Below are 23,540 nucleotides of genomic sequence, written 5' to 3' on the forward strand. Positions count from 1 at the left end.
CATACTCTAAGCAAATCCTTATAAGCTGGATTGCCAGAGCCTTCTACTTTGCCCTGAGATGCAGGAGGTATTGAAAATGACTGTGTGTGCAGATTTGTGGAAGAGCTGGCCTTACTGTGAGAATGAGAAGTCGGTGTATAGCCGTGATTATGATGAGATCTGACTCTCATCCAGTGAGAGAGAACACTTCCTTTTGTTTGCTCCCTACAAATCAGGACCTTCATCTTTTCCTGTTTAGTATTTCCTAATATATTTTTTGACAGTCTGAGAAATCTGCCAGTCCAGAATCCGTCTGTCCCTACAGGTGGCCATGTGCAGTCCCACTGTCTTCTTTGGGAATTGTGCCTGTATATCTGTGAGGGAGTAGGAGGTGTTGCTGCCAGAATAATCAGACAAGCATATGTTAAATTAACCTGTGAACGCAGTCTCGTATAGTGCTGCCCAAGATGATGTACTTTCTATTTAAGAAAAAGTAGGGGATACTAATTTTTCTTTCCAGCTTTGCTTGCCTAGAATGCTTGTGCTGCTCTCTGAGGGAAAAGAACCTCTAAAATATGCAAAAGACAGCTGCAAAGAGAAGTGTTCATTTCTTGGGTGGGTATATGAGCCTTTACTTGGGTCTGAAATAGAAGTAGGATATCTCAGGCCTGAAGGTCGGGAACACTTACAGATAGCTTAACTGGATCATGTTCACACACTAAACAATTTGAGAGAAAAGATGGCTCATAACTGCAGTACACAGACAATGTTGGCAAAGGTAGGTTGTCCCTGTGCTGGCTGGTAGGGAGAAAGAGGCAGCAGTTATTACCTGTAACACACTGCTAAGTTACCTGTTGATGAGGAAAAGCAGAGAGAGACATGACATACTGGCCTCTGAAAAATCAGGGGTTCTGCATCTTATTATTTAAAAGATATTTTAAAGGTCTTCACATCATTAAAGCTACAGCAAAACTGTCAACTCAAAATAGTAATTTACAAGGCTTATAGAAATAGAAACTAACAAGCCCTTGTTTTGACCTACTTCATATAATTGCAAATAGAGATTATGTATTTTTTTTAAATTATATTAATTCTGCCAAATTTTAGTTGCCTTAGTATGCCAAACAAGGATAGAGGATGTGCAAAATACTTCTAAGATGCAAGGACTAGGAAGACTTAATTGCTGCTCACTCTGTTAAGTGATCCTAAATCCATCTAGTGCAGTCTGCACCCGTAACCTATGGATACATTTATAATAATCCTATAAGCAACTTGTTGGAAAGAAAGCATTCATGGCTGTTGCGTAGGAGAAATAAGTTGGGACTATTAGATATCTGAGACATCTGGAAGAGCCATGAATTTCCTGGTAGAAAACCTTCTCAGTGAAACATCTGCGGCTTATTTCTCTGTCTAAACCCAAATAACGTGAAAACTGTTTGAAGCATGTATTTAAACATAAAAACTAGCAGGACGTTTGCTCTAATGTGAAATACTGCTGCTGTAGAAATTAAAGTATAATTTTCAAAAAAAGAAGAGTAGGAATGTCTTCTTGTATGCATAGTTGCTCTTTGCACTGAAGTAATGCTTAGAGAAAATGTTTTCTATTTTTTTTTTTTTGTGAAGGGGAAAAGTGTATTTTTAATTTCTTACTTTGAACCTTCTTCATGCATGACAAAAAGGTGCATTCCTCTCCTGGTTTAGGATGATTGAGTCAGCTATTCCTTGCCTGGCCAAGCTGAACAACCGTAGCTGTTGTTTTCTTTTTAATTGGGCTTCACAATGGCTTTTGGATCATCAGAAACTTCCTACTACTTAGGTTGTCAGCAGTTTTCCAATCTGTGGATCTTTGTTGTTGGCTTGTGTTTTGTTTGGGTTTTTTCCTTTGGACCACTGCCAGGATGGGCTTGAATGTTGCCTCTTGCCTCTTTTTTTTTTTTTTTTTTTTTAATTCATTTTTTGCTCTGGGAAGTGAAAGGTCATCCAAAGGGACCAGAGGCAGGAGAAGCGTGGGTCTCCATGGCCACAGGGATGCCCTGGGGTGCCCAGGGTTGCCATGGCCATGCACCAACCAACTACAACAGCTAAGTGCCTGTGGAGAATTTCAAAACTCTTTCCTCTTTCATGGACTGCCTTTTGAATGCATCCCCAATACTCAGTCTTCCCCCCCCCCCCCCTTAAGTAGAGCAGGGCTAGTTTATCAACAGGAGAGGGTTTGAGCACTGAAAATGAAACAAAAGGGTTGGGGCTTCTTGCATGTTGAAAGGACCTGTTTCTTATTTCACTGACATGCTGTTGGGGAAGATGACATCATCCCTGCAGAGCCGGTAAAGTTACACCAGTGTATACATTGTGAGGTTCGAATGGCACTAAAGACCTTGATGCTTTGCAAACTGCAATTGTTTTTATGCTTTCTTTTTTCTTTTTTTTTTATAAGGGTTTTGCCTTCGTCCTTTTACTGTGTCGTGTAAGAGGGCAGCCTAACCAAGCCAAGCTACTCTTCCCACTCTAAGAATTGTTTTCAAATTAATTGGCAAACAAAAGTACCATGAATAAAACAGAGCTTTGTGCTTCGTATTTCAGAGTTTTTGATTGTAGCTAGCTCTCTCTGGAGTCTGTGAGCTATGTGAGACATTTGCCCGTAGTGAATGAAACTGGAAGGATGAATAGCTACAGCTCCGAGGTAAAGCTCAATTGTGTTATTGTGGTGTAGTAGTGGTTAAGCTCATACTGGAAATAAATTAGTTTCTATAAAGCTCAATTGTGTTATTGTGGTGTAGTAGTGGTTAAGCTCATACTGGAAATAAATTAGTTTCTTGCTGTAATTCATAATAAAATCAATACTAGAGTGATAGAGAAATGGCTATTCTTTTCTTCTTGAATTGTGTTATTTACTTGTTTCTGTGTTTTAGGGCTGTGTTACTGTTTTGGTTTTTTCTCTTTTTTTTTTTTTTTTTTGAAGTCATTGAAGAGAGAGTACCATGATTATAGCAGGAATATGGAAAGTGAGAGACGTATCTGTCTCTGCCCTTCCTACAAGTTGTGCAAAATGCATACTGTTTTTATCAGAGAGGAGAGTTTTACATTTTATTTGAGCCAGATACTTTTTAATGAGATTAAAGCATCTTTGTGGAAGGGAAACCTGTTTTATTCATTGTTATTAGTTAACACAATGCTTTTTCTAGCATAAGGTAGTATATAATTAATTCTCATATCAGAGGACAGTATATACTTTTGTTTCCAGACTTTTGAGAGCACAGCAAGTGCCAAAAAGCCATGTTTGGAGAGGAGGGATGAGCTTGTGACGAATGCCTTGATCTAAGGCTTGGGAGAACATTTGCTCTTTCTGAATGTGCCAAAAGATTCCTGTGTGACTGTGTGTTGGTTAACCACCTTAGGGTTGATTCTGCTGTAGGAAGTGTGATTCTTCCCACTGTTTTAAATTTGCTTCTAGCTTTGTTCCAAACTGCAAGTATTGGGTGTGTTTCTCCATGTGAAAACCTTCAAACTCTTCAACCTTTAGTATTTAAGGTGTCTCCTCTGTACAGCCATGTTCCTTTCATAAACTACATCCACATTCTCATTCAACTCAAAAACATAAATCAGGGTGTTTATTGCAGCTTTTTTTTTTTTTTTTTGCCAAAGAAGTCTTCCATCACAGAATTGGGAATTCCCTAGTTTTGTGAGGTGCAAGTATGATGTTCCTGCCCCTTCCGGGAAATACCTAACCAGCTAGTCCCTACAGCTTCAGGGCATATGTGTGTGTGATAGGGCATTCCAAATTTGCTACAGGCAGCTTTGAGGAGCACTTGAACTCAACCAAAATGTTTATCAAGGCTTATCAAAATGTTACACCAATTACAAAACGTTACACCCATTAAATTGGGAACAGGGAACTGTGTGTAGTCTAGGCCAGCTCCTAAGGGCCAGATCCCCCCAACAGACTTGGGCATCTCTAAAATAATTTTGACAGCTTAGTCTTCAAAAGATGTCCACGACATCTTCCCTTTCCTCACTAATTCTCAGGTATCTAAAGGTTAGTTCTTCTGTGATACATTGGCATCAGACACTTCCAGCCAGCTGCTCCGGGGCTGTTTTGATAGCTTGGTGCCCAGTTGCATTGCAAGGAAACCCAACCATTTGTCATGAGGTAAATTGTCAAAGTGATCTGTGTTAAAAGTAACCACAAGAAAGTTGTTGCGACTTTACTGTTGCAGCAGGGGACTAGAGTTACATACATGAGGCTATTTGCTCTGAAGATGACAGTGCCAGTTTGGCTGACAGCAGCGTTTAGGTTCATAAAGGTGCCATGTATGTTTGGCCTTGTAGGTGTCTGTGAACACTCCCAGCGTCTGTCTTGCAGGTAAATCCGTTTGGAATTGACAAGCTAGACATTTATAAGCTTAATTAATCAAGTACTGCAGAAAACCATGTGTAATCTTAGTGGGTGTGACCCACTATTTGTGCTTTATTTCGGTCATTCACATGTTTTAAAAAAAATGTTGGGAGCAAGCACTGAAATCAAGTCCCAAGTGGATTGGTTTATACAAGCTTTTATGCTTATAGCATAGTACAGGTATGTTGTGATTCTTTTGTGCATAGAAGAGAGTGTAACTGTGGCAGTGATCTACAGTAGCTAATAGCAGATGGTTTAGAGGGATACTTGAGTGCCACCCTAATGGACCAATTTAAATAATAGATACTGGATGGCTGATGTCTTGAAGCATACGTTTTATATGCTCTTAATTACAGGAAATTAGCCTTCTTAGTCCTAGAAGTATTTAATTGCATTTGGTCTCTAAGCTTTGAACTCTAATTATGATCTTTATTGGCCCATTACATACTGTATTTAAGGCTCACTTTTAAAGTTTTGGATTTTTTTCATGTATTTATTCCTTTGTTCTGGGAAAGGCTAAGAGCAGAATTGACTTTTTTCTGTTTCTTTTTTTTTATTTTTTTTTTGTTCTTGAGTACCACAATGCTCTCTTGCTTTTTTCCCAAACTATCTCAGTCTTTTTGTTCTCTTATGGCATCACCTAGTCCACTGCCAAGGAAAATAGATCAGGAGTTTATTACTAAAGCCATTCGTTTCTAGTTATTTCCTCTCTATGCCCTAAGAAACAGGGTGATCAGAGTGTAAGCAAGGAATGAATACTGTTGAGATATTGCTGATAATGCTGCATTCATTCTTTCCTTACAAACTTATATTTCATTTGTAACTGAGTTGGAGAGTGTGGTTTTCTATTTCAGTATTGTTCAGATGTGATCCTAATGAATGCAGAGGTTCTCTTTTGTTTGCCTATTCCACTCCAGACAACTGTTTTAAAGGTGGAAGTTGAAATTGCTTGGCAGCTAATCAAACAAGGAAAAAAATGGATGATTTTAAAAAAACATGATGCATAAGTGCCAAATAAATTCTGCTCAAGGGTAGAAAATCTGACTTGAGATGCCTCGTGTGCTTTCATAAAATCTGGAAGTAAGAGTTAAGAGGAAAGTCTGCAGGGCACATGTATTTTCACCATTTTTTAAAGTGTTCTTGCATTGAGTTTCATTCTCTTAAACTTTTTAATCGTGCTCTTTTAATGACTTCCCAATCAATGTTTGGTTGTGAAACCACAAAGCCTTTATGTATCAGGAAGAGTTGATGACTGTAGTCATTAGAATATTCTTAGTAGACAAAATCTTTCATTTAAACCTCCAAGATTCAGGCTGTGTCTGAAAAATGATTCTGTTGACAAGTGTGTGATGTTCTCTTTGATAATCCTACTATGCTTTATTTTCTTTTGTATTTCACACAAACCCTTGGTGTGAGCGTGTTTAGTGGTGTTTAGTGTATTTTCCTGTTTCTTTATCCATGGGTTTGTGCATATGTTTTGTTTGGGTTTTTTGTTGCTTGGTTGTTTTTTTGTTTTTTGTTTTTTTTTTAGCTTTCAGATAACTAACCAGAAGCCTCTGAGTCAAGTTTTGATTATAACAAAAGATAATTTACCCTGGGCTTCCTGTTGCTTTTACTGACTCTGTCTTTGAGTCTCATCAACTCCAAATTTCTCCTGCCCTCAAAAGTTTTCAAATTTTGCCAGAACTGCAGTTGTTTCAGAATGACTAACCTCTCCTCTCCCTCTGAAGCTCTCTTGTTTTCTCCCAAACATTCCTGCTCTGGGTTTCCAATGACATGGTATTTTGTCTCTAGTTTCTCTGTTTTACTTAGTTTTGATTATTTTTTTTTTTTTTTTTTGGTAGAGGAGGGATCATGGATGCAAATAACCTCTTCTCTCCAATACTGATTTTAAATATAGCTTATCTCGGGACTGATATGCCAGCTGCACTATTTTTAAAAGGGTACAGATGTGAGCCATATGGATGGAAAAGCAATCTGCACGTTAGGTTAGGGATGTGGTATATTGTCTAGTTGGTGTTTCGCCACTGTGTCAATGAAACCCACCACTGTTGAAGATGGTTTGCATTTATTGCTTACTGTGTGCTTGCTGCACCTCTGTAAATGGTGCAGGCTGTTCTGCATTAGTCCAGTATTTTAGTTTCGTGATAGGGTAGTGAACAACCTGTGGTGTCCCAAATGCAGTTAGAGTAGTGACAGTGGAATCCTTAGAAATAACTGTGTCTTCCAACTGCTCAAACAAGGTGGAGGATACTAATAGAAAGCTTGTTCTCAGGGACAGACATTAAGAATTAAAGGCTGCAAGTCTTAGGTTCATTCTGCTACCTCACTTCAAAAATTATTTTTCAAATATGAAGTATTTTTCAGTTTTCAAAAGAAGACAGATGGAATTGTTTGCCACAACTAAAGTATGATTTTTGCTTTCCTGGAGTACTACTTACCTTTAAAAGAACGATTTCTGAGATTTTTAACTGAGTGTTTTTCCTACACACACTCTGAACAAAAGATTCCTCAGATGATAAACTCCATTGAAGCTAATCCTTTCCCTCCTCCTCTCACTTTTCTTGACCTGTCTCCTTCTTAGAGATTATTTCCATTTCCTTGGATACCTTCACAGTAATTCCAGCCAAACGGTACTGAGAGCGTGTCAGCTGTAGGCATCCCCTACACATCAGCCAAAAAGCTGTATGTGCTTCCAAATAAAGGATCCTGTTCTTATGGTCACTCTCCTTTCAGTTCAGCTGAAGATGTACTTAACCACGAAGGTGAGAAGAGGTAGCTCTTTGTCATCTTAGGAAAAGCTGAACGTGGGTGGGAAAAGGGAATGGAAGAATCTGGGTGCCAAATGTTAACGACAGGATGCAGAGGTTAGGCCATTCTTGTCCTGTAGTTTTGTTGTGTTTACTGTAAGAAAACTAGAAAATGCAGTAGGTTTTTTGGGCTAAAGAACTGGAGAGTTTTTGGTCTAAACAATTTGACTTTGCTAAGTTCTACTGTTCGCTGTTTGGTTTGTGGGTCATCTCAACGCAAGAAAGAATGTGCGTTAGTTCTGCATAGTTTTTGTGCAGAAATTCAATTATTTTTAGTGTTTTCACTTAGCTTTTTAAAGTTTATATTAAACATTGCAGTAACACCATCTCTAGATGAATTTATTTGGCTTTCTTGTTCCACGGTTGTTGACATTGAGCACTCATACGCTTTCTAACAATGCCTGTGTGGCTGCTGTTGGAAGCCACGGTGTCATATTTGGACACGGATACTCTAGTAAACTCTAAATTGCTCCCTGTGGAGCACTGTATTAAAGGGAATCACAAAGCAAAAGGTCTGTGAGTTAGTGACATGATTGTCTAAGAATAGCAACAGGTAGGCATCTACGCATTACGTTTTCGCTGCTGTGTGCTGCCTGTATTTCAGACACCCCTGAAACAGCAGTTTCAGAATTTTTGAACTCTGAACTTCCTTTTGTTATTCTTAAGTCAAACCCATAATATTAATATAACAGCTTTCTGTGTTTGTTTTCAGTCTCTTTGTTATTTCAGCAGAATATTTTTATTGGCAGCATACTGTTCCAGTGGCTCTCGAGGATCTAATGTGGCATTAATGTTTTGCTTCATGCACTGTATTACCTGACCCCAGGAGTATTTTGTGGCGTCTACCAGGCCAGAGATAAAAGCTGCTGTTTCAGACTGGGAGTGCAGGCTACGTTCAAAATACCAGCGCTTTCGCATCAGGGTAGCAGTTCCTTTTAAAGTAATTGTGCTCCAATGGCTGTACGCCCAATTGTGCAAACCTTGGGATTATACTTTGTTCGTAGGCATGGCTCCATCAGTGCAACTGCACATCAGCTCCGCAAAGCGTACAAAGTTTGTAAAGTAGTTTGACAATGGCAATTACTGTGCTAAAAATAAATGAGAAGTGCATTAGCATTAATAACTACTCCCACAAGCTATGCTAATCACTCCTGAAGAGCTGAAAAATTGGGGAATACTGCTGGGGAATACATGCTAAATTACTTCTTATAATGTAAAGTTACAGATCTAGCAAATCAGTTTCGTGTTTTTTTTTTTTTTTTTTTTCTCCCGCCTCTCAGTGAGTATGGAAGAGTGAGTTTGCTAGAGTTCAGAAACCTTTCTGACTTTTGTGAGCGTGGGTGACTGAAGGTGGCACAGCTGCCTCCTCCATAAAAGGCCTTCTACATACAGCACGTGCCTGACCTTTCTTTTAAAACGCTGACCTCATAAAAGTGTTGGTTTTACTGCAATTTTTAAAGAATTTTTAAGAAAATACCCTGAGTTACAGAGCTATTTAAAAAGAAAAAAAAAGTATGAGGAGGAGGAGTATAGTTTTTTAGACTACATTGTTAATTTTGGGCACTAACATTTGGCTTGCATATAGATTACTTGCTTTCCTTTCATCTCATTAATGCCAAGCTTTTTACCTGAGGTGGGTCATGTGGCATCACTCCTGGGCTAGATGCTTTGGTCTTTCTCTATCATGTTGCCCAAAACGATGATGACTGGAACTTGTATAACCATGGCACAGACTGGTTATCACCTACTCAAATGAAAAGGGAGAGACTGAGGCTCTCGGTGAGAGGTGGCTCTGAACACAGATAATTATTCTGATGGGTTGACTGACTTCTGAAAATAGCATGGTTGTTATAAGTTTGAAGTTTGGCCTTGGGTAGAAGAGTTGAAGAAAATATTGATTTGCACCAATCAGTTTGTGCAGTTTGCTTAGAAATATGGAATATATTTGGGCTGGTAAGCAGAACTGATTTATTTATTTTTTTCCTTCTTTTTCCTGTGTAGAAATTCTTTTTAGTAAAGAAGGGGGGGAAATGGCAATGCAAGGGGAAAACTTGCATTTGTAGGCCTTTTTAACAGGATTGCAGTTGCACTGGAACAGCTGAACCAGAAGGGAGCATGTTTAGAAACTGGGTAGCTGGAGTGTGGAAATGTATCAGGCTTGTGATGTGCAAAGCAAAACAAGGCTCTGGATTTAGAAAGGAAACACTGAACATAAAGGAGCTTTACCAACCCTACACTGCAGAGCATGCTCTAGGTGAATAAGGAGCACACCACCACTAATGAGAGCAATTACTACCCAATAATGTGTAAACGAAAAATGAGCTAAGGCACTTGAGTTAAGATAAGGATTTTCCGTGTCTGTGCCAGAAGCTAGAATTGAAGAGGAATTTTTATTTCTGCAGCTTGATATACCGGATTACTGTAATGTCTTACTCTCTCATTCCCTTTCCCTGTAATTTTGGAAACAACTAAATGAGCAAAATAATCTGTTCAGTAGCTCTAGTTAGGGAAATCTGATGAGTTGGTTGCACTTTCAACTAGTGGCTGCAAAATCGAATGGTTCTGGTGATTTGTACTAACACTGGTAAACAAGTATATCTTCCTATCTTGTAATGTAGGGCCCTTCATTCTATGAGTGTGATCCTTGATCACTATCTGAATTGAATTTTTGAACAGTGCCTACCTTTATTTAAATGGAAGATAAAATCGTGAGAGCTTTTAGCTTTATTTTTGCACACGCTGGCTGCTGACTTGGTAGCACCTTGGCATTTAAGAGGAACTTGTCTAAAATACGTTCTTCTGAATGGATTCTTGAGGCATGGGCTTGGGGTGAGGAAAGAGCATGTCTCCACAATTGTTTGTTGAAAAATACAGCTCTGTGGTCTTCAAACAAATGGGGACAAGGAGAAACTTTTCTGATGGCTTTTGGCTCTGCTCTGCTTTTTGAAAAGGTGGGAGGGCGCCTCTGGCTTTCCTTCCCCCTTAACCTCTGCCAACCTACTGCTGCCTTGGGACAGAGAAGTTAAAACAAGCCAAAGGAAAGTCCACTGTGGATGCCGGCTAATCTAGCAAAGCCTTCTGGAGGAAGAGAAAACAGAGTTGCAGGAGTTTCTCTTGGCATGGTAAGGTGTGTGCTGCCTCTGCATTGAGTTATTTACCCACGGGGCTTCTCAAATGAGAAGACTGGTGTGTACGTGGAGCTCCCGGAAGCATGTGCGAGGAGGAGTGGGCAGCAGTGCTCGGTGTGTTGGTGAACGTGTGGGTGTTGCGGGTATTTGGAAGAAGGTGCTTTATTCTTCTCTCCCTGCACCCCCCACGCTCTGATTTTAGGTGTTTCTCTTGGACTGTAAGAAGCTAAAGCCAATAGATGAAAACAATGACTGAACCCTTTTTTTTTTTTTAAATTTTATTTCCATTCATTCAACTAGTTTCTGAAAGCAGCAGTGGTCATTTATTGGCATCAAGTAACTGTCTGATTGTCACCTTTTCTTGCTGCTGTTATTTCCCCCCCCCCCCCCCGGCTGCTCCTTGCTCCTTTTGGTGATGTGTTTCAACTCTGAAATTTGGAGAAATGATGAGTTTTCCTATTGCACCACAAAACCGACTTCTTTATGAAGAGAAATGGGTGCTACCTCTTTCTCGGGGTCAGTGTTTTAAACAAGGAAAAAGTCATCAAAAAGTCATCACTGGTATACTACTGTCAAACTGTCTTGAGTCCTCTTAAGCCTGACAGCCTTGCAGTACAAATTATTTTGGCCCTGCAGGTTGAGGGACTAGCCGCTACTAGCTAGATTGGCTTGCCTGCAAAAGAAGATGATAAACAGAGCTTCTGCCCTATATTTTTGATTTCCTGGCAGGCTGTAAGGCATACTTGTGTGAGTTGGTTGCTTAACTTTCCCCAACCTGCGTGTGTTCTCATGGCAGATGGATGTGTTTCCACTGAGGGCCCTCCAGGTGCTGGTGAGGTGGGGATGACCCCGGAGGCAGGGCAGAGCCTGAGCTCTGCAGCTCTGACCTTGCTTTCCCTGTTCCTGTTTAGAATCGAAGCCAGGACTCATCCTTCTCCTCTTGTAAGGTTTCACTCTGTAATTGGTTAAATGGGGTAGGATGAGGGAGTAGGAAGCTCTGCTTTTAAGTGTTCTGATATTTAAAGGTTTAATCAGATGTTTGTTTGCTTTTGCATAATTAATTGTGGTTTTAGAGTGAAACTTCTAACAGTGTAATTACAACCTTATAATAAGCTAGCTATTGCTTCTAATTCTATGGTCGTCTTATGTACTTCGTGTTCATTTTTCTTACATTTCCCTTATGTTTTCTTGTATTTCCATTCTTCTGTTGGAAAACTTTATTTCATGGTTACTTAAAGAGTTTCTAACAGTGGTGATGACTCACAAGGGCATCAATAAAATTTCTTTTGCTGAAACTATCATTCTGTTTCACTTTTTAAAAAACCCTGTTCTTAAGTACTTATGTGGAGATGATGATTAAAAGACTTAAACGGTTATGGTACGTAAAATTGTGAATGTAACCTTGATTATTTCCCCTCCCCTCACCTTTGGGCATATACCTTTGGTCATTAGTGGTATGATTACATACTTCTTAATTCTTCATGTCCCGCCTTATTGAAAGCACAGCATGGTTCTGCTCTGAGAACACCTGCAGAGAAGCATAGGGTGTGTGGGACCTGTTTCGTTTCCTGAAGATGTTTGGGAAGTGAATGAAGCAGGAATCTGCAAGAGAGAAAAGTATGCCATGGTTACAGGCAACGAATGATGCTGTCCTGCAGTTCTGGCATTTATCTGCACTTCTGGCATTTATCTGCACTTCTTATTTGGCTCTGGCTTCTCAAACAAAGATGTTCCTTCTGTTCTGAGGGGGCTCAACTTCTGGTTCTGGGATCTGACTCTCAAATTCAGTTAGTTGTTGCTTTTTTCGAAAACTGTAGGGAAAATATCTAAAAGAAATATATGTGTGATATATATGCTTATATATGTATGCATATATATGCACATAAGAAACTGTTGGGATGGTGTTGTTTAGGTCTGTGTGTGTGCATGATGCTTTTCTTGGTTTTCCATTTGTGCCTGTTAGGGTTTGCAGCACAGGTGCTATAATGGTTGCATGGTGTGGGGTCAGTTGCCACTGCATGGATACTGGCTATGATCTGAGAAAGTTCAAACATCTCTTGGTTCCTGTTGTGGAAGGTTTGTTGCAGAAAAGGGTAAATCTTGGACGGGTTTAATTTAGTAGCTCTACTTGTATTTCAGTAGCACCTACTACTTCTTGATACCTATCTTGTCGTGACAGAGGACAGGTCTTAATGTTTCAATGAGGTTTCAGTGTGAAACTGAAGATGATAAATAGCACTTGGGTTAGATTTTTAGCAAGGAAGATGCATAAGACAGTCTTATTCTTCTTGCTTCCTTCATGTAAACCCAGTGGAAGGATGGCTGCTGATCGCTCTGACCATCTGCATCTGGGGATTCTGGCTAAAGCACGTGTTTTAATGACCGTTGCATGTAACCACTTTTGTTCCTTCACTCCTGTGAAAGACTCTACTTCTAGATAGTCCCACTCCTTATAAAGATAAGAGACTTGGGGAGTATCCGTAGGTATTCAAAAATATGCTCTGGATATTTTCTCAAGAAACTGTTAATTTGAGAAGATGAGAATGTAATTGAAATGCATGTATAGTTTTTATAGCTTTATAGATGCGAATATGGTTTGATATTTAAGCTCAAATAAAAAAACTTGAAATCTTGGAGAAGACTTCTGAAAATGGAGTAATTTTGTGTTTAACTAGGAGAAGTAGCATTACACTTGTCCCATTTGATGGTGTGTCTCCCTGTTGATGTTTCCTTGATACCTGTCATATTCTTTTAGTGTGACTGTAGAAAAGTATGGAAAATTGCTGTAAAGCGTACAGGATGAGTTACATTTAAATGTGTCAACATTTTGACTCTCCTGAGCAATACAACAAAGTGTGATACAAAAAATGATTAATGATTTGAAGGGTTGGGTGAGAGAGATTTTAGGAAAAAAATGGGTTTTTAAGCTTCTGAAAAGATCTTGGAGAATTTGACCTTATGGCAATAGTATAAACTGGTTATGCAGTTTAGTAACAAAATGGTGATCTGAATTAGTAGGGAATACTGAAAACTTAAACAGAATTGTGAAGAACAAAGTGAAATAAATGGAATTAATTTTGAAAAAATTGAATAGCAATCTTATTCATTATTATGGAAACAGCTCAGTTAAATGTTCTTTGAAAGACTGTCTTTGCTCATTCTGCCTTTTGATTGTCCTAAGAGAAGATGGGTGTTAATAAAGATTTTAATGTGAATTATGATCAATGGGAAGAGCATGTCGTGAATGAACTAGATGGTGCCATTTGCGTGGGTCTCCAGAGACGGGAGAATTGATGCGTAGCAGATAAACATGGGATTAACATTGAACAGAGGGGCGAGACCAACATTATGAACTGCTGCTAATAAGCACTAATGAGTGAACATCAGCCATCCTTTGTGTTGAAAAAGACAGGCAATTTATTAATTAAAAATAATTCATAAGGTGGCTTCTCTTGCTGTATTCTGCCTGTAAAATGTGTGCAAGTGAAGCCTGGAGGCAAAGTAGCAAAGTGGTCCTATATAAGGATGATTTTAGAGTTCGTTGCTTTAATATTTACACTCCTTGCAAAAGTGTTGTTTAGCTCCCTTCCATCTCTGTGTGTACACATTCAAGAGATGAAGAAATCTTTTTGGCAAGACTTAGTTTTAAGTAATGGAAATAAAAGATACTGCCATTTCTCCTGTTACTGTAACACTCCTCTTAATGGATAGAACATACAGTGTACAGTGCTTTAAAGCCTGAATGAATGCTATGTTCAGCTGAAACTATGGAGATGATATGAAAATAGGTAGAATGTACGTATTCTTCTCTATTTTGTACATGAAGTACTTCCTGTTCCCATTGCGCTTTTTATACACTGAAGTCATAAGATATTAGTAAAGCACAGTTCCTTTTCCCTAATTATGCAGTATAATTGGAAATTGTGGGCAAATCTCCTAATCTCCATAGTGACAGCAGAACATTTATCCAATTAGTAGTTTGCCTTTTGGCATTACTTTGAATAAATTAGCATTTCATTAGATACCCTGGACTACTGGGAAAAAGTTTCCTAGAGTAGTATTTAGTCTTTCTTTTCTAAAGAGTGTATTTTGAATTAGCATAGGTTAATAATATCCTTTGTAACTGGAAAGATACAGAATAGTAATACTGTTGTTATTCTTAATACCAGAGGGCAGTGCTTGGAAGTTCTTTGCTTTCTTTAATCCCCAGGAGTCAGAGTAAAAACCTATGTCGCTTTATTTGATGACTTATTCTTTCCCCAGGGGAAAAAAAGGAAAGAAAAAAATGGAACAGGTTTGGAATACAACTTGCCCTCCTCCCTCTACCCTTTCCCTTTCTCCAGAGGATGAACTTTTCTTTCAGATTACAAACAGTGCAAAGCATAGTGGTGTGGACTAACCCAAAAGTCATTCTCTGTCACTTGCTAGTTATAAATGAGCTCTTCTGCAGTATTTGCAGTGCAGCTAATCCAGAATAATCAGAGTAATTGTATTCTTTTCTTGCTTATATAAATCAGTGATAGGAAACTGGGTGACTAAGTTTTGGTATTGACTGCCAGATAAGAAATGTGGCTGCTTATTGTGCTTTCCTGAACAGCTATTGGGAGCCCATAACTTTGATGGGAAATTACATCTTTGATGAATTACCAGTTTTATTCTCATTGATTTTTCTTTCCTAGTGTTAAAAAGTGCAGAAAGAAGAATCCGTGGATGTGATAAAGGGTTGTAATTTCCTTTCCTTGAGTCACTGGCTATTTCAGACCGTTGCTTGCTCCTTCAAAGAGTTATTGGCTGCCACTGGTGGCAGAAGATTGTTATGAAGTATGGTGTTAAATAGTTTTCTCTTCCCAAACTGGCCTTTGCAGCAGGAGTGTGCATTTACACCACCATTGTCATGATCGCCTTTTGGTAGATAGAGGCCTGCAAAGGAGCTGCCAGTTAGTTTTGCCAAATCCAGAGGAAAGAAACATCTTCCGTTTGTCAGGCCAGTCTGAGACTGGCTATCAGACTGTATTTTATACGTAGTAGTGCAACATATCTGGGGCTTACAGTATTTGTGAACTTGGAACCAGTTACAAAAGGACCCCCAGTGAGGTCTTGACACATGAAGATACACAACAGCCTGTCCGGCTGGGCTCAGTGATGGCAGTTTCTCTGCTTCTGAGCTGGGTTCTCCAGGGTATCCAAGGTGTATAGTCACTTACTCCCTAGTGGTGAGGTAGAAGAACCCTGTACTTTCACCTGCCCTTTGGTAAATGTTTTCTTGTTTCCTTGCCCTGGGAAGGCTTTTTTACTCATTCCTTGTGATTTGACACTGGGTTATCTCACGGTGAGAGAGGAGCTAACGTTATTTCCTAGCTCTTTCCTTGGGTTTCTTCAGTTATCCTTCTCAGTCCAGTAATTGTTTTGTATTCCTGTGTGATGAGTTGACCAGAGTTTTGGGGTGGCTCTTCCTAGACCACCTCCTGTGAAGAGATCCCTGTAAAAAACAAAAACAAATAAACAAAAAAACCCCAAAAAAGCCAAACAAACAAAAAAAACCCCAAACAAAACCAAACCCCCCAAAAACCCAGAAAACTCTTTTTCTGTTCTAACTTTGATCAAATCTAGCTTTCTTTTAACAACAGCTGGAATAATTAATGGAAAACTTGAAGATGAGGGAAGACAGGATGGAAATAAAGAGGGTTTATTAATTGCCCTCTCCCTCTTCAGCATCATAGCAGGCAGGTTCCTGCTTTCAGGTCTGGTCCTTGGTTACCTCAGTACCTTTGTAAGAAGTTAGCACATGTGTCCAGTCCTTCCCCCACTGCCTAGGAAGGTCTTCCGTGCAACCCCTGTGGCAGGTTTAGAGCCTGGCCCTAAAATGAGAATGCCAGAAAATCTGGGTCTTGGTTGGCTGCACTCCCCCTTGCTGCAGGACCCTGACTCTTGGCTGCCACACCTTACACTGTCCCTTGGCTCTATCCTTCCTCACAAGTGACATTCAGTAGCTCACGAAACAGCTGCTTCTTCCTTCCACTTCCATCCAGAGGCCCAGAAACTCTACTTCAATGTACTGTAAGAACACAGAACAGTCATTCATATCCTAGGTATGTGTTAAAATTAACTTCCCTTTCCTTATAGGATTCTAAAGGCACTGTGATAAAACCCTCTAATCACTTCTATATATTCAAGTAAATAAATTTCTCTGTGTGTTAGTTGTGTTGATGTTGTCACCAAGCATGGTCTAGTGAATATGGACTTGCATAAATTGTCAAACAGCACCTATTTTCTTATCCGCTTCCTACATACGGTTTGTTTTAGGGAGATCTTGTCTGGGACCTGGAAAATGGGAAGGTGATGTTAGAGAGAATGACTGCTGTAATCTAATGATCTGATTATTTTTTTTTCTACAGCTTGATGACTGCACCCTGCAATTGTCTCACAATGGTACCTATCTGGATCTAGAATCCACCCTAGCAGAACAAAGAGATGAATTGGAAGGCTTCCAGGAAGATGCTGGGTAAGTAAATGTTTACTAAATTTAGATAAATAAGCATATTTTTCCAGGAGCATTGAGGTTTCGGGGGTGTGTGTGGTTAACTTGGTATGTTCAGGTCAGCATAGGAACAGAAAAGATAAAATTCTTTCCTCTGTAAGCACATGCGTCTGTCCCTTTCCATGATTAAGAATTTTATGACTTTTCTATCCACATTCACTCTTACAGTTTCTCTAAACGAAGATGGTATACTGTAAGAAATCTGTCAAGATGGATGTCTTCGATTGGTAAATTTTTGTAGTTCTTTGGAACTTGATAAATGAGGGTGACTGGTTCTGAGAACTGTGAGATCTTTCTTATACAATAATAGTTAGTGTAAAAGGTTATATTGGGGTGGTGCCCTTGAAGTTATAAACTCAGTTTCTTTGTGCCTTGAAATCTAAGTCATCCTTTTATATTCTTGAGGAAAAGACCTCTATTGATTTCTTTTTTACTCCTGGAATTTATTCAGCCAGCCCAGAGTTTGTGTGTGTGGTGGTGGTGGTTTTTGAATATTCTCCTCTCTTGCTTTTTTTGTCTTTTTTTTTTTTAATTATTGCTGGCACACATGGATTACTATGACACAGCTTTCCATAAGCCATCTCTGATGAGAACTGAAAGTGAAAACAAAAGTTAGCATCAATGCATGTCTGTGTGAATGCATGTATAAAATTTGCTTTTTAGAATATTTTTTTTTTCTGGGCCCTTTAGGTGATTGTCTTGTTTTAGATATAAAATGAACAGACAGTCTAGAGCTATTTTTGCCTTGCTGGTTGCTATATTGGACTGGATAGTTGTAATTAATTTTATGGGTGCGTTTTGGCATGGACTTCATGCATGTGAGTAATGTAGCTGTGCCAGAAGGAAATTAACTGCATTCTGAATTGGTCAGGGCTTGTTAACACTAAGAGATGCAGACCTTTTGCTTATACTGGTTTCTCTACTTCTTGTGATATAGCTGTCTTTGATGAATACTTCTTACAGTTTTAAACTGTGCCTCTGGAGATTATTTTATGGGTAGAGAATTTTAAATAATGTGTTACAGATATTCACATGTGTGCATTTATGTGTATCTTCTTCATATATACCAGTTTTGGTCATGTTTTTATAACTATTGGAAGATAAAGAAACTCTTCTATTAGAAATCAAATTAGTTAGAAGATGTTCTTCAATACACAGAGCAGTCAATACAGCTGGACTGAGCCCCCCTTCCTATGCAATAGGTGTGTTGAGTATAGAAGTTGATCTAGTCTTTGATTTTATGCAGAGGTGATCAAAATTGTGGCAAAGAACTGCAAGTTCTTATTTCCAGCTAACTTTATAATTAGTTGAAAGCAAGTAAAATGCAGGAAAACCTTTTTATTTTGATAGTTTTTTGTAGTAGTATGCATGAGTTGTTAGTTCACACTTTTTTTTTTTTTTTTCCATTGATGTCTCAGATAATTCTAGTAATTTTAATTTAATTGCCTTTGATACCCCACAATGGCATTCCCGAGTAATTTGACAAGCCGGAGGCTGGCTGGTGCTTTTTCTGCCAGACTTTACATTTGAAATGGCAAGCTACCTTCCACCTTGTTTTAATTTGTGCTTCCTTTGGGGACATAAAATCAATGATATGAAACATTCCTGAAACGTGATTCTAATTCTACCTCTGAGGTGGTGGCTATCCTAGGAAAAATATCAAAACACGTGGAACTAACTGTGCCGCTTAGAATTGTATGTCTACTGTGTTGTTTGGAGCTCAAAAATCAGGTTATGTTTTTGTGTACTTTGCAAGTGTGTGCAGGCCTCCTCTTAATTGTGCAACCTCTTGTCAGTTGAGTAATTGCTTCTTCCAGTGGCTTGTCCTGCCAGGTAATGTGAGGTCTGCTGGGAGGTCCTTCATTCCTCTGCAAAGATGGATAGGGAGGTATGAAACTGGGTGTATTAAGGTGCATCACAGAAGCTTGGACTCCAAATTGTTATGGTAGTTATCTTCTGAAATGAAGGAGAACAACTTTTGTGTCTTCTGTTGTCATGTATGTAGCCCTCACCTTCACTGGTCTTTGCCACACTCTCTGAAGTTGTCCTTCTGGGAATTGTGGGTCAATAGAAAGTGCCGTGTTTTTGTGTTTCAGTTGCCTGCCTTAGGTGCGACACCAGGGCCAGCTCTTAGGTGCTGCTATTGGAGCTGTTGTGACCCATCTTTCTTTGATGTCTTCCCACCACGGTCCCCCTGCAGACCCTGCTTTCTTACCTGTATGATAAATTACGTGGGTGGTGCTAATTGCAAAAGGCTGAAGTGGTGAGGATGGAGGGAAGGAAGAATGAGGGGTGTGTTGGGGAGTAAATCAGTGAGTGAACCACAGATGAGCACAAAAAGACATGTGCCCTGCTGCAGAGGGAAGAGGGGACAATTGTCTGAGGGGATGTTCCCCTCGGCAACTCTTCTGAGGTGCCTGTAGGTACAAGTGTTATACTTCCCTTGGATAATCCTAGTTTGTGCTTAACCTGAAGTGCTGCCTAAGGACAATGGGGGCTGTGCTTTAACTTGATTGTTGTGAGGTTTTGGTTCCATCTCCCCTACACACATATATCCAATAACCTGTAGGCTGGAGCCCTGAAATCGTAGCATTTTGCTCTGCTGTGGTGGGATGCAGCTCAGTCAAGTACAAAACCTTGCATTTAGCAGTAATTGGCTAAAGGGCAAGCAGGTACTGGTCAGGCAGAAAATGAAGAAAGGGGAACACCTGACTTGTCAGCAGCTCGACAGCAGAGGATCTGGCATTTTTGGGAACAGCAAGCTAAAAGCAAGTCAATGATTATGGTGATGTGAAAAGGGGGCATCCTAGGGTATAAAGCAGGAATTTAGCCAGTGAAATGCAATGAACTTGGTATCTTCAGTACTAGTGAGGCTTCTGCTGGATTTCTGCATCCCATTTTTGCACACGTTTTATGAGAGAATAGGGTGATGATAAGAGCAACCAGAACTTCAGGAATCTGTGAGATGGCTTCCTTGTATGGTTGGTGACATCGTCACTTCAGAGTAAATGCAACTTGTGTGATGTTATCCAGAAAAAAAGAATGTTCTGGACATGGGGTAGCAAATGCAATCAGGCATGTCTCCTTCCATTCCAGGTTTCTAGCAAGCTAAACGCTGGTTTTGTGCCTTGCAGCTCTGATCTGTTGCCCCTGCAGAGACCAAGGCGCAAAGCTGGAGCGCTTCTGAGCTGGAGCTGCTGGCTGCGGACAGTGGGGGCTTAGCAGCCCGCTGTCTGGGAGGGACTGGCCGCAGAAACCACTTAGTGTCTCTCTCTTTCTCTCCGGGTCATTTCAAGGTCCTGCTCTTAATCTTCAAAGCTCTTAATTTTCTGAGATTAGGCTACCTCAGGACCTGCCTCTCTGCCGTGCCCAGGCTGCTGTGCTTATCGGGGTCACTGGAGCTTGCTGAACTCTGAATGAAGGATTTAGTGGCTGGATATTCATGGCATTTTTAAAACTTTAGATCCTAAACTGTGGAAATTCCTATTAAGAGTGACCAGAATGTCCTGCAATCTGGCTGTTTTCAGCATCTTTTTGCCAAATGTTCCTGTTTGCCCAGGCAAAACTATGAAGATGTTTTTTTTTTTTTCCTAAACGCACTGCTGAAAGGAGACTTATAAATAAATAAACCATGCAGGAAACACAATCTTAGAAATTTTTATTTAACCATGGAACACAGAAGCTTCCTCAGCACAGTACGATCAATGGAGATTCCCTTGGGGAATACGTTTTTCAAGATTTCTGTTCAGCAGATAGATTGTTTTAAAGTACTTCTGACAAATCACTTCAGCACTGATGTTTTTGCATTCCTTCTAAACACTGTCTCCCGAGCCATTTTTGCTGGGTGAGTCCCGTTTAAGTTGGATGCCAGATGTTTTCGCTATTGATGCTGCTGTTCCTTCTGGGTTTGGTTCAGAATCTGTTGAGGGCAATGGAGCCTGGCAGGGGTCTTTAATATTCTTTTCCTGCTTATGTACTGTATTTTTTTTGCTGGCTGAGACTTTGTGATTAGCACAATTATGAGAATGAAAACTTTTCATAACATTTTTTTTTTTACATGAGAAAGTTGGGGATGCATTTGAAGGTTAACTTGTTTTTTGTCTAATAAAAATGATGTGGCTCCTTTCTTGAAGCAGTACTGCAAACTGGCAGATCCTATGCTGATTTCATATTAGTTTGGACAAAGTGTATTTGTATTAGCTGACTGTTGGAAGATGCTCTCAACTTACGACAGCTTTCTGTCCATGTTTTGTCTTGATGTTGTTTCCATAATTTTTCTCAGTTCAAACAGTAAGAAAAATAAGGGAGGTGCCTGTGGGAGATTGTCATGGTGTTGCTGCAAACAGTAGAGGCTGTGATTGCTCATTGCAGTGATTTACTTGTGTTTAGATAAATGTATTAGTTCATCTGAGTATTTTGATTTCTGTGATATTTAGTTATTACTCTGACCAAATGCGGAATCTGAAAATTGTAATGGATGGTCATAATAAAAACATGCAACAAAGCAAAAAAAAAAAAAAAAACCCAAAACAAACAACCCAACAACCAAACCCCAAAAACCCAAACAAAGCCCAAACAAACAGAAAACACCAATCAAGATAAGCTTCTTTCTATCAAGAAGACTGAACCAGTTTAGGAAGCCATTGCACACTTAGAACACGTTGGGTGTTGGAAGTCTTTCTTGTGTTTTGCTTAAGGTGCTCTTTATATGTCGCGTATCGTCATCTGTACTTATCCAGGTGCAAGGACCAGAAAGGCTCAGAACTGTAGAGGAACATGGTGTTGCATCGGGCTGGGCCTCAGAGTGACTCAAATGATGATGCTGTTGATCTCAGCTCTCTTAGACATTGAATAGCCTGGTGTGATCAAGGATTTCCCTAAGTGGAACCCTCATGTTGTCTCTCATGCTCTTCACTTAGAGCTGAGAGATTGTGGTAAATTTTGGAAGGTGTAAGACTTTCTACAGGGCAGCAGTCTTCCAGTCTATAATGTATCAGAGTCAGATGTTGAACCACGTTTTGAAGAGAATGATTAGCTAAAACTTTACTGTTGCAAGACAAATGTCCATATAGATTAAGTTTTCACATTCCTAATGAAATAAATTTTTTTTCTGGATGGCTAAATGGTACTTTTTTCATTCCACTCCCCCCCCCCCCAAAAAAATAAAAATGAGGATAATAGCTATTACTACCTATGTTTTAAAAACTTTATGCAGCTTTTTAACTTCTTAATTTTTAATCCCAATAAAGTGTCTTTTGTTTCTAAAAGAAAAAAAAATAATTAGAATGTTGAAATTAATCTTTAGGTGGAACTGTAAAAATTCATTTTCATAGTTAACTTGCGATATTCCTTGACAGCAAAATGAAAGTAAATAACAGGTCCCATACACTTTTCCTTCCTCAGAACAATAGGCAAGGCCTCTCTGGAGTATTCATGCTTCCAAAGCATGTAATCAAGAATAATTAAGCAAATGTGCATGTATTTCATAGACCCTGACAAAAGAGATGTGATTTTGACAGATGTGCCCTTGATGTAGGATGGAGGCAATTAATACTTTAACGTTCCATCACACAAATTATTGACCAGTTGTGATGGATCTTCTTGACAAGGTGGGGGTACAGTTAATGCACATTACAACTTCATTCCTGTCACAACAGAGAACCTGCCGCAAGTGGCTTAGAAAACAAGTTATGAGGGACTACGTAATCTTACTTTCAGTGGTGTGCTGATATGTCCTTCAAAGGGAAACAGAGTTGGGTCTTCTCTTCTCCCAGCACTCTGAGTCTTCTGAGCTGTGCCATGCTCCTTCTAGCTGAGAAGGAGCCAAAATCCATTGTGGCACCTTTCCCAGTTTGGAAGAGGAGTCAGGTCACTGCTTCATGAGCTCTTCCCCCTCTGTGCAGTTTTGATTTTGGGAGAGCAGGAGCCTTGGATTGTCAGACCTGACCTGGGCAGGTCATGGGCAACTCTTGGAGTTGATGCTTGTGAAATGCCGAAGGACCCAGTCATCTTTCTCCCTGAGCCTGGGAGTATCGTCAAAAAGCACATGCAGGCTTTTGGTGTGTGGGCCAGCATCTCAAATACCAAGCACTAAAATGTTCTGTGGCCTGGTTTTGTCCTGTGGGGTTTTTTTGGTGGTTGTTTTTTTTTTTTTTTTTGTGAGGGTGTTTCTCTATTTTTTTTGTGGTTTTTTTTTTTTTTTTTTAAAGAGTGAGCTTGACTCATGATTTTGTAGCCTGTGGTTATCAATACTGAAACAGCTGTGTCGTCTTCTCTCCCACTTTGCCCCAGAGTTTACTCTACTGCTCTCTGTTGTCGAGGGAAAAAACTACACCTGTACCAAGGTATCTGTGGAAACATTTGAAGATTTGCTATTTTTGATTTTTAATGGTTACCACTGGCAAATGAATGCAATAAGAGTGCTTTTCTTCCAAAATGATTTCCGTTGCAAAATATATTGCAAAAATACTGTCGTGCTTAGCTCTCTCCCAGCCTATTACATACCAAATCCAGTGCCAAACCAAAAAGCGTGTGAATAATTCTTACAGTTTTTCCTAGGACAACTGTTTTTTTTAAGATAGTCTAATTTGGCATTCAGGTTTGCATGTGAAAATAGCTGAGGAGCCCAATATTTTAGGGTGGAAACTTAAATAAAAACAGCTTATAGAAACAGCTGATGCCAGATGTTTTAT

General features: G+C 39.6%; 1 protein-coding gene across 11 annotated transcripts in view; it reads left to right on the plus strand.

Moving 5' to 3' along the window:
* FHOD3 (formin homology 2 domain containing 3) overlaps positions 1–23,540 on the plus strand; it is a 399,793-nt gene that overhangs the window by 18,377 nt on the left and 357,876 nt on the right. For all 11 annotated transcript variants that reach the window (XM_074576320.1, XM_074576316.1, XM_074576317.1 and 8 more), the window contains exon 2: positions 16,706–16,812. In XM_074576320.1, coding sequence (XP_074432421.1) covers positions 16,706–16,812 — 107 coding nt within the window. The remainder of the gene's footprint in view (positions 1–16,705; positions 16,813–23,540) is intronic.

This window comes from Larus michahellis, chromosome 2, assembly GCF_964199755.1.
Source record: "Larus michahellis chromosome 2, bLarMic1.1, whole genome shotgun sequence".
In the NCBI taxonomy this organism is placed as follows: domain Eukaryota; kingdom Metazoa; phylum Chordata; class Aves; order Charadriiformes; family Laridae; genus Larus; species Larus michahellis.